Genomic DNA, 12,873 nt, shown 5'->3' with positions numbered 1-12,873 from the left:
TGGGGATGTTGACAACTCGAATGAGTAGATTAAATGAGGCTAGGTGATTGGATGTATGTGTGCCGTGGGGATGTTGATAACTCGAATGAGTAGAGTCAATGAGGCTGGGTGATTGGAGGTCTGTGTGCCGTGGGGATATTGACAACTCGAATGAGTAGAGTCAATGAGGCTAGATGATTGGAGGTATGTGTGCCGTGGGGATATTGACAACTCGAATGAGTAGAGTCAATGAGGCTAGGTAATTGGAGGTATGTGTGCCGTGGGGATGTTGACAACTCAAATGAGTATAGTAAATGAGGCTAGGTGATTGGAGGTATGTGTGCCGTGGGGGTGTTGACAACTCGAATGAGTAGAGTAAATGAGGCTAGATGATTGGAGGTCTGTGTGTCGTGGGGATGTTGACAACTCGAATGAGTAGAGTCAATGAGGCTAGGTGATTGGAGGTCTGTCTGCCGTGGGGATGTTGGCAACTCGAATGAGTAGAGTCAATGAGGCTAGATGATTGGAGGTATGTGTGCCGTGGGGATGTTGACAACTCGAATGAGTAGAGTCAATGAGGCTAGGTGATTGGAGGTATGTGTGCCGTGGGGGTGTTGACAACTCGAATGAGTAGAGTCAATGAGGCTAGGTGATTGGAGGTATGTGTGCCGTGGGGGTGTTGACAACTCTTTTGAGTAGAGTCAATGAGGCTAGGTAATTGGAGGTCTGTGTGCCGTGGGGATATTGACAACTCGAATGAGTAGAGTCAATGAGGCTAGGTGATTGGAGGTATGTGTGCCGTGGGGATGTTGACAACTCGAATGAGTAGAGTCAATGAGGCTAGGTGATTGGAGGTATGTGTGCCGTGGGGGTGTTGACAACACGAATGAGTAGAGTCAATGAGGCTAGGTGATTGGTGGACTGTTCCATGGGAATGCTAATAACCAGAATGGATGGAGTGGCATGCAATGAGACCAGGAATATGTCTGTTTGTCGTGGAAGATAAACTTTTGTTTAGTATCCCCCTTGTGTGTCCGAGACGAGAGTTCTATCCATTGAATATTGCTTCTGCCTTTGTTGTACAAATTGCAAATGCATGTGCTGCCATTAATGCATATTGCCACTGAAACCATATTCCATGTTTGAAACTACATTATCATTATGTCAATTTGATCCACTATTCCGTCATCGAACTGACTCGGGGTGGGGGTCATATGAAACTGCAGTGGAGTTTTGTGTTTTTTTGTTCAACACAGCCAGGGTTAGAAATCGGGTCTGATCACGAATCCAAGGCAACAACCACCATGTTACCGGTGACTGGCATTAGGTGGATTCTTGGTTCTCATTCTAGAGAAAACAATCCTCTTGTATACGACGGAACGAGAAGTCAGATACACAAACATTTGTGAGCAGTTATCCAGTCGTGCACCACATAGTATGATAGATTACTATGGTTGCACCACATAGTATAATAGATTACTATGGTTGCACCACATAGTATGATAGATTTATGTGGTTGCACCACAAGGTATGATAGATTACTATGGTTGCACCACATAGTATGATAGATTACTATGGTTGCACCACATAGTATGATAGATTACTATGGTTGCACCACATAGTATGATAGATTACTATGGTTGCACCACATAGCATGATAGATTACTATGGTTGCACCACAAGGTATGATAAATTACTATGGTTGCACCACATAGTATGACAGGTTTATGTGGTTGCACCACATAGTATGATAGATTACTATGGTTGCACCACATAGTATGATAGATTACTATGGTTGCACCACAAGGTATGATAGATTACTATGGTTGCACCACATAGTATGATAGATTACTATGGTTGCACCACATAGTATGATAGATTTATGTGGTTGCACCACATAGTATGATAGATTACTATGGTTGCACCACATAGTATGATAGATTACTATGGTTGCACCACAAGGTATGATAGATTTATGTGGTTGCACCACATAGTATGATAGATTTATGTGGTTGCACCACATAGTATGATAGATTACTATGGTTGCACCACATAGTATGATAGATTACTATGGTTGCACCACATAGTATGATAGATTACTATGGTTGCATGACAAGGTATGATAGATTTATGTGGTTGCACCACATAGTATGATAGATTTATGTGGTTGCACCACATAGTATGACAGGTTTATGTGGTTGCACCACATAGTATGATAGATTTATGTGGTTGCACCACATAGTATGACAGGTTTATGTGGTTGCACCACATGGTATGACAGGTTTATGTGGTTACACCACATAGTATGATAGATTTATGTGGTTGCACCACATAGTATGATAGATTTATGTGGTTGCACCACAAGGTATGATAGATTTATGTGGTTGCACCACATAGTATGATAGATTTATGTGGTTGCACCACATAGTATGATAGATTACTATGGTCGTACCACAAGGTATGATAGATTTATGTGGTTGCACCACATATTATGATAGATTTATGTGGTTGCACCACATAGTATGACAGGTTTATGCGGTTGCACCACATATTATGACAGGTTTATGTGGTTGCACCACATAGTATGATAGATGTATGTGGTTGCACCACATAGTATGATATATTACTATGGTTGCACCACGTAGTATGTTAGATTTATGTGGTTGCACCACATAGTATGTTAGATTTATGTGGTTGCACCACATAGTATGATAGATTTATGTGGTTGCACCACATAGTATGATAGATTACTATGGTTGCACCACATAGTATGATAGATTACTATGGTTGCACCACATAGTATGATAGATTACTATGGTTGCACCACATAGTATGATAGATTACTATGGTTGCACCACATAGTATGATAGATTACTATGGTTGCACCACATAGTATGATAGATTACTATGGTTGCACCACATAGTATGATAGATTACTATGGTTGCACCACATAGTATGATAGATTACTATGGTTGCACCACATAGTATGATAGATTACTATGGTTGCACCACATAGTATGATAGATTACTATGGTTGCACCACATAGTATGATTGATTACTATGGTTGCACCACATAGTATGATAGATTACTATGGTTGTACCACATAGTATGATAGATTACTATGGTTGCACCGCATAGTATGATAGATTACTATGGTTGGTCAAAATGCCTTACATCACTCCTCTGGAGCTAAGCAATATGTGAATATATATAAAGACGGATTTAAGTGTTATGTTTAATCACCATGACAACACTGGAAAACATAAAACCATCGAAGTGTACCATTGCTTTACAATTATTACCCAAGGCACAACTGCTAAATGATATACTGGATTATAAATGCCATCGAAGGTAATATTAAATTATTATGCCTGATTTACTTACACAGCAGGAAGCACGATGTGAATCTCTCGATGCGTTTACACAACGGTACACAACGATTTACTCTACAAAAACAAGTAATAATCGTATCTTGAACATTCGAGAAAATGTTCAGAATAAAGAAAATTATGCTGACGGTAATTATGATGTCTATGTCACTGCAAACTTGATTTTGTATTATATTGCTTATGACGTTAATGTCTCGTTGTATTATTATCATCTTGACATGGATACCCGTGTTCGTCCTGTACACACTAGCTAATAAGAATGTCACCGATAGTGTGTAGATGAAGTGCAAATAATGAGGAATGGCAGTCGGTATGCAGAGTATCGACAGAGGTCGACTTTTCAATTCATGGGCTTAACCTCTAATAAAATATTGATTCTTTGTATGTGGTAGTGTTAATGAGAATTAATGAAAGTTTCACGTTCTTAATCCAATTTGGCATTATTGGGCTAGATTTTAATGACACCATTCATAAGCTCTTTTATCGGTATGTTTGCATCACAATGATAAACTAATGTATCCCTGGAGGATCCTGGCGAGACATTACCACGCGTTTTTCTTAAATGGCAACTTTGATCACATGGGTTCGAATCTCGTACCACAGACTGATTATATTGGTTTCCGAATATTATAAACTGTGTTTATACTATGGGTTCGACATAATGGCAGATAGAACTATCGATAAGATATTATCAGTACTAGTACTCTGCATAGACAGGAACAATTTTGATGTAAACCCGGATAGATAGGTAAAGATAGGTTTTTCGAACTTAGATTCAAACCCCTATTTATATTGCTCCAGACTATATCCCATAATATGACACTGAGTCGCGATTTGTGTCTTTTATATCGCTTTCCCGCATACCTCCATTCTGAAAGATTATTAATAATAAACGTTTACAATATAAATGTACTAAGATCAGATTTGTTAGTACTCAGTGAAACGTTCTAGGCGATATTATATAAATTGGATTTACAGAGAACCACAGCGCTAGAAGTATTCGTTTATATAACAACATTCCAAACTTTGAGGCTCTCAGGCGCAACTTGTATATGTGATTATATACTTGCAAAAACAGAGTTATAAAATTCATTCTCAAATCAGATACATATTTATAAATATCACGTCTTGTTAGAAATATGATGTATTTTTAAAAACAGTCAATCATATATATACCTATTCACTATAATTTATAAATCTATATTCCGGTCGCTGTAGTCCATATTGTGCTGTATCACTAATGGAAATACACCACCCAATACAGTTTCCCGAATATGTAATAATGTTAAGGGTGTGATAGGCTACAATTACATCACCAACTTAAAGTATCGTTCGTAAAGAATGACTGCATTGTTGGTTTGTTTTTACGCGTCTCCGTACACCAAACACATGTGATTTGGAACAAGCAATGACATATTATCCATGAGCACTGCTCGCAAACTCCGGGTTGAGGTTATACGACTGAGGTGTTCCACACAGGGGTACTCCATGACAAAACATTCTAAATTTGAGTATATAGATTTATCTCATTTACTAATATCCTATAAACACGTTCATAAATGATTCTACCGAGAGGACACGTGTATTTGAGCTCGGTAAAATACTGATCAGCATCTGCAAAGTCACTGTGGCAAAGGAATGGTTGAATAAACGTACCTTGTTTGGTGAAGATGATGCAGGTTGGTAATCTTAGGGTCGGGTTTGGGATATAATTACGATTACTATTATAAATTGCACGTGTGATCTCATATTTTTCACTTCACTTTCTCAATGTGTTGTATACTAGTATACATTATAACAACAATATTCAAACTAGGATGTGGTATTGGCCCAGATGTTTACTGTAGAATGATTATTAAATTATTGATATTCCCCCTGAGCATTCCGCAGCATTTAAATTGAATAAATGACAGGTGTGTCGGTGCAGGAATATTTTCGATACGATAATCAGTTTTGTCTCCTAGAAATAATCGATATTATAACTGGTAATTATAATACACATCCCTGTACTTCAGCGACGTTGGGGAGTAAAGTTAAACTGACTTACAATATTGTGACTGATTGGCTAGCCAACCCTACAATAAATAGCCAATCGAGAAGCAGCTTATAGTGACTGGTTTTACTTGTTTGGGGTAAAAAAAAATATTGCGTGTGATTATATTACGTAACTCAGTCTATGTGTATGTAGATGAACACTAGACTGATGATGTATATATCACAACTAACATATGTGTGTGTAGATGAACACTAGACTGATGGTGTATATATCACAACTAACATATGTGTATGTAGATGAACAATAGACTGATGGTGTATATATCACAACTAACATATGTGTGTGTAGATGAACAATAGACTGATGATGTATATATCACAACTAACATATGTGTATGTAGATGAACAATAGACTGATGGTGTATATATCACAACTAACATATGTGTATGTAGATGAACAATAGACTGATGATGTATATATCACAACTAACATATGTGTATGTAGATGAACAATAGACTGATGATGTATATATCACAACTAACATATGTGTGTGTAGATGAACAATATACTGATGATGTATATATCACAACTAACATATGTGTATGTAGATGAACAATAGACTGATGGTGTATATATCACAACCAACATATGTGTGTGTAGATGAACAATAGACTGATGATGTATATATCACAACTAACATATGTGTATGTAGATGAACAATAGACTGATGGTGTATATATCACAACTAACATATGTGTATGTAGATGAACAATAGACTGATGATGTATATATCACAACTAACATATGTGTATGTAGATAAACAATAGACTGATGGTGTATATATCACAACTAACATATGTGTATTTAGATGAACAATAGACTGATGATGTATATATCACAACTAACATATGTGTATGTAGATGAACAATAGACTGATGATGTATATATCACAACTAACATATATGTGTGTAGATGAACAATAGACTGATGATGTATATATCACAACTAACATATGTGTATGTAGATGAACAATAGACTGATGATGTATATATCACAACTAACATATGTGTATGTAGATGAACAATAGACTGATGATGTATATATCACAACTAACATATGTGTGTGTAGATGAACAATAGACTGATGATGTATATATCACAACTAACATATGTGTGTGTAGATGAACAATAGACTGATGATGTATATATCACAACTAACATATGTGTATGTAGATGAACAATAGACTGATGATGTATATATCACAACTAACATATGTGTGTGTAGATGAACAATAGACTGATGATGTATATATCACAACTAACATATGTGTGTGTAGATGAACAATAGACTGATGATGTATATATCACAACTAACATATGTGTGTGTAGATGAACAATAGACTGATGATGTATATATCACAACTAACATATGCGTATCACATAGGGCCGTTTATTGCTCTCATAAATAACCTGATTAGCTTAAGCATAAGATTTAGCAGCAATAAGACGCGCTGCGTCTGGAGATCCACTACTCGAATTACAGGCTTGCTCACATAACTTAGAGCGTAGATGATCACACGTTGCAATTCTAGAGGCAAGGTCTGGGGTGGGGGGTTCTTCATATATTCAAAAGCATGGCGTAGGGCGAGACTCGAACCCACAACTCCAACAACGGCAAATACAGCTATAGGGGGCTCGGTTGAAGCATCATGTAAATGAATGTATTTAAATTATTCAATGTTACGGAAGACGTGGTAGAGTTATGATATTGAAAATGATAAAGCGTTCAATGAATTCCTTAATATTTATGTCAATCATATCTGTGCAGTTATGGCAGTTTGTCATGTTTATCGTCCGGGTTTACATCAAAGCGTGCACTTAGCTATACATGTTTACGTCTATTTAGATGATAACAGGGCTCTTGTGATGACACGCTGCCTAATGCTGCCTTAAGGTGTCTGAATTTGTCTCTGACTATGGGCGATACCCGAGGACGGGAACGTTACCCATAGCCGTCGATGTTACCCAGTTCCACGAACGTTCCCCAAAGCCATGTGCGTTACCTAGAGCTCAGAAAACTAATAATTGTCTGAGCTTAGAGTAATGAACGTCAATCAAGGCTACGAAAGTTACCCTTGGCCAGAAACGCCACTCAGGGCAATAGACGTTACCCAGGGCCATGAACGTCACCCATGTCAGTATGTGAACGTCACCAAAGGTCATGGGCATTAACTAAAGCTATGGATGTTACCATGCACGTTATCAAGGATCAGAAAATTTAACCACAGTCACGGACGTTATCATTGACCGTGCACGTTCCCCGAGATCATGGACGTTAACCTTGGCCACGGGCGATACTAGGGATCGTGATCGTGACGATCACATTGGGTCCGGATTTTCACATGATCTCGGCGTGTTTGGTCCGGATCACAGAAAAAGGTTATCAACTATCAAGTTAAAAAAAAAAAACATATTAAAAAAAAAAAAAAAAAAACATTTGAGTGCCAATCTTGAATAAATTTGTGTCAGTAATTTGTGCAATCTAGTGTGGGGATGATAAATACAGTGCACAACCAAATTTGGACTTGGTAAAACACACATGTAACGATACCACTAAGACATTCCAATAGACGAGCTAATCTTACAGACGTAAAAAACACATATATTTACATATAAAATCATAGTTCGTGTATAGGGGTCGTGGGTAGAATACTGATTACGCCTATGTATTCATCGTATGCATATTACTGCAATAGAACGTAGAATCAATGGAAGCACTGGCGATGTCTTCCAATTTATTTTTCTAAAAATGACCTGCGACAGTCAATTAGGCTTATCGCAGACGTGTCGCAGGTGAATTAATTTATATATTAGATTAAAGACTGGAAGAATAAGCTAATCTATATTTGTGAGCCTCTTCTGAGATGCTCGGTCTCTTCTCCCTCCGGCACTTTTAACAATTCACTCTCAATGCACGAGGCGGTGATAACTATAATTGTGTCGGAGAAGCAAAGCGATTTGAAACTAAACACGTTCATCGTTCCACGGAGAGCTATACAGCGTTTGACCCATGACCTAATAGAGAGAAGTTGGTTATTTGCGTTACTTACTAAATAGATGATCGCATGGATGCTCGGCTTTCTTCGTTTGTGCGTTAAAAGTTGTGTAAGTTTTATCGAAACTGCCATATAAAAACAAGCTTTACCGATCGCCTGATGTAATTCGTCCTTAAGCATAAAATAGAATTGGCTTTCCAGTCAGAGCGTTTTTCTTACTTTACAGCTAGGTTTTCTAGATGCATATAGCATTGTGTGATTAGCATCAGCCCCATGCGCCACAGACTACATATTACTAAAATACATGATATTGTTATTAAAAGATCCACTTGAGAACTCCGGGACTCGAGTGTTCGATGATACACGTGTTTAACATCGATAATTAAATGGCATTCCGGACTTACGAGGTCAAACCAGGGCATCATTATAAACGTATACAGTTTAATTTGAAGTGCTTGCACATAATAGTGCATACTCTAATGTCAACTCCTGTATATCCAATGCATATTTTATAGAACATGTCATCGAGTCACAATGGGTCGTGTCATTTATAATTCCCCACTTCCTCCACGTAGATAATGGAAGGTCAAAGTTCATATTGGTATATGATAGAAATTTCAAAATTTCCCTTGATGACACTCGACATGCCTGGCTAATCGTGCACAGGACTGAGAACAGTTGTATAACACATTAGAATAGTCATGATAAATGCGGAGAATAAATGTTATACAGCTTTCAAGCAGCAATCCATATACATATATAACTAGATAGAAATAAGACGGTAGAATAATGTTACAATCTCTGATAGAAAACGTTCAGCTTAGAACGTCGGTCGAAAATGAGTATCATTTTTGGTTGTCATGCCAACTGTACACTTTCTATTCAGAAAACCTAACTCAAGACAACAACAAGAAAAAGTTAATAATTAATAATTTGAGCAATAAAGATAAAAACATTCGTACGAAAACATTCAATCAAAAGTGAAATGCTTTAGAAAATAAAATTAACCTGTTATTTGTCTAAAAATTCTAATTTTTTGTTTGTGATTTTCTTTGTAACGTTCCTTCTTTTTTTGTTTACTTTGTTATATACGACAGCAATACAAGTACTCTTCTATTTTATTCTACAACCAAAGACTATCTACTTACATCGTAATGCAAACCATTATAACTGTAAAACAAACCATCATTTACATAACCCCCACATACTGACCAATGACCGAGATTCCCAACAACTGCAAAACTACTTGAATCGATTTCTAGTTCGTATTCCGCTTCGACTGTTATGACTATTAGTTTCCAGTTCATGTATGTTGCATGTATTTGTTTGCGCGATACAAAACTATACATAATATCTCTCCAGTTCCCACCCACAAGCGGCTCACGGCACCCGGAGTTGTAATCACAGCAACATATCATAATGATCGACAAACTGTATTCAAGTCTACGAAACCAAGTCTCCGAGCATGATATATAAGTATCCGCGTTTTCTTCATATAAATACTTATTGTTATGGGAACTATTTTTTTTAAACTAAATGAGTACTGTTGTAAATCTCAAACTAAACAATAAATATTCTGAGAAATTGACGTCATGATGTCCAACTAGTCTAAGTTGCAACTAGAATATTGGAAAATTATTTGAGTTTCGGGAGGAGCAGGTGAAAACCAAAAACTTAAACAAGATAATAATTGAAATAATAAGCCATGGTAACCATATTTTGAAATATATGTCGAGGTCTAAACTATGTATACATATGTATTTGCAACACACACAAACGTGTACGTATTCAATAACCTAATTTGTACTCTGTTAATATCCTATTGAACCCTTGTATACCCCACAATGTACAATATAACCAGCCTATCAGTCGCACCCTCTATCACCAAAGCGATTTTATCGCATTGATGGCTATGGTTGATGTTTTTTTCAAACGGACATGTTATTTAGTTACCAGAATGTAAAACGTCATTCGTCCTGTCAGTGCGCTTCGACAAAAGAGGGCGCGATTCATAGAACCGTTGTTTTCATGATCACATCGTCATGTGATTCGACATTAGCAAAGCGGGATACCACGATGCATATACAGATCAATGTATCTAGATCACAATGTGACAGGTGTTGTACATGGAAACTATCATTTAAAGAGCATACAGAGACAGCAGCACGAAATACTGCATGAGGGGGCGAGGTCTGAAATCTACACCTTCTGAAACGCTATTTCGTTCAATTTGAGGGTCAAATGTTGCTGACACAAAAGGGTTTAAACTTGATTTGGGTGGGTGACGCCCCCAACATTTTTTGGGGATGGACGACGCCCCTCCCCATTTTTTCGAGTGGGTGAACCCCCCCCCCCCCGGTGTCGCCGCCACTGGCCGAGTATGACGTGTATTTCTCTCCCAATCTTCAAAATCACGCCATTCATAAAACGCACAATATTTAACAAATATACTAGTACGTTCAATCTACAACCCCAATAAATTGTCTACTCACTGACATCACTTCAGACCGTGATAATAACACGTTGCTTACAATAGATAGGGTCATACACGCTAAATTATATATTGGCAACAACTGAACAGAAACTCTACGTTCGACTCATTATCAATTTATTATAACGCTGCGATGCGTGCATGATTTATCTAGTACTTTATCACACATACAGACATATCTATAAAATATTAAACACGGGAATCGGGATGACAAGATGGAATCAATACATTATTTAAATAAACAAAGACAAAAATGTTAACTCCACATTGAAGACCAAATTGTGTTATTTTTATTGTAAATTAAACATCTTGTTCGTATCAAAATAATTATTGCCCATGGGGATTTGAAATGTATTGTTTCATAAAAAAGTATACTTAGGTTTATGCAACAAAAACAACGTGTTTAGTTTATCACAAATCATAATGTTCCCATTAACATACAGTATCGAGCAGCAACAATTGAATGTGCATGGTATCGTCTATATTGAATCTTTAAATACAAGTATTTGTAATTTTGATTAAAGTGTCAAAGTATGCATCAATACGCATGCGCGAGGGGATAATACCCCCAAGGTTAGCGTAATTGGTAATCAAATTGCAATACCCAAATTGTACGTGTGTTTTCGGAAGCTTGTCAGATGTGAAATGATACGCCGTTGGGGGGCAATCACACATTACCGGCTTCTACACTTCAGGCGATATTTTAATTAAAAAACATACATTGGGAAAACACTTAAGTAAATGTTATCATGACAGGAATCTGTTATTTTTGTGTTCTACTAATTTTCTTGATCTCATTTAAGATAAACTCGCGAGGTGTAATCTGTCGTGTTAGAATTTAATGGGAGTTTTAAAATAGTGCAGGAATTAATACAAGCCCATGCTTTTAGTGACGCCAAAGGACATTTTATTGTATGGCCATAATCTTTTACAATAGGTGAATACTAAACAAGAAAACTGCCATTTATGTTGTATATCTCACTGAAATAATTGGTCGTTAGACATTACAATGTACAGAATGATCACATATTTACCGTCATGCATAGCGGCGTATTTGTTCTCGGTGGACAACGTCTTATCTCTGCAGTCCATCGTAATTTAGCAATACTCTCACGGGGGTTGAAACATGCTTGTACAGGAATTACGTAAGTTGGTATTGTAATCAATCATTTCCCTTCGGTGACTAGACATGTGCCGTCCATGTAGTCAAATTTAAAAGATAGTTCATGCGTGTAAATTTAGCGCCACTTTATATAAAACATATCGGTGTGTGTTAGTGTAGTAGGCATAGAAAACATATCGATGTGTGTTAGTGCAGTAGGCATAGGAAACATATCGGTATGTGTTAGTGTAGTAGGCATAGGAAACATATCGGTGTGTGTTAGTGTAGTATGCATAAGCGAAATATCTGTGTTTGATAGTGTAGTAGGCTTAGACGAAATATCCGTGTTTGTTAGTGTAGTAGGAACAGGCGACATATCAAGGTTTGTTACTGTAGTAGGCACAGACTTCATACCTGTGTTTGTTAGTGTAGTGAGCACAGGCAACATATTTATGTTTGTTAGCATCTAAGGCATATCTATGTTCGTCGGCCTAGCAGGCATAGAAAACATACATATGGTAGTAGGCATAGGAGACGGGCGGGCATAGACGAGATACCTATGTTTGTTAGTGTAGCAGGCCCATATTTATTATATAATCGTGGTTTTCACCGATATTTATTATATAATCGTGGTTTTCACCGATATATATTATATAATCGTGGTCCTCTGCTCATGTTTAACATACAATCGCCCATATTTAATCCTCTTTCGGACGCAGGGGACTTGTGGATTGACCACTGAGTGTGCGTACGTCCGTGTGTCCGTGTGTGCATCTGTGCGCGCGTCCGTTTTCATTCAAACTTTACACATACCTCATACATAATCTTATACATTACATGTGCACATTAATTTGTTTC

General features: G+C 37.3%; 1 protein-coding gene across 8 annotated transcripts in view; it reads left to right on the top strand.

Moving 5' to 3' along the window:
• LOC100366333 (glutamate receptor ionotropic, kainate 2-like) overlaps positions 1-12,873 on the top strand; it is a 67,882-nt gene that overhangs the window by 31,198 nt on the left and 23,811 nt on the right. Inside the window, exon 3 of one of the 8 annotated variants that reach the window (XM_085491391.1) lies at positions 3,371-3,500. The exons of the other annotated variants lie outside the window; for them this stretch is intronic. Within the exon in view, the coding sequence (XP_085347517.1) occupies positions 3,371-3,500 (130 nt within the window). The remainder of the gene's footprint in view (positions 1-3,370; positions 3,501-12,873) is intronic. 8 annotated transcript variants of the gene reach the window in all.

The sequence above is a fragment of the Saccoglossus kowalevskii genome, chromosome 16, assembly GCF_978046115.1.
Source record: "Saccoglossus kowalevskii chromosome 16, keSacKowa6.1, whole genome shotgun sequence".
NCBI lineage: Eukaryota > Metazoa > Hemichordata > Enteropneusta > Harrimaniidae > Saccoglossus > Saccoglossus kowalevskii.
Note: the sequence above shows the minus strand (reverse complement) of the source record. Positions and strands in the feature narration are given on the sequence as shown.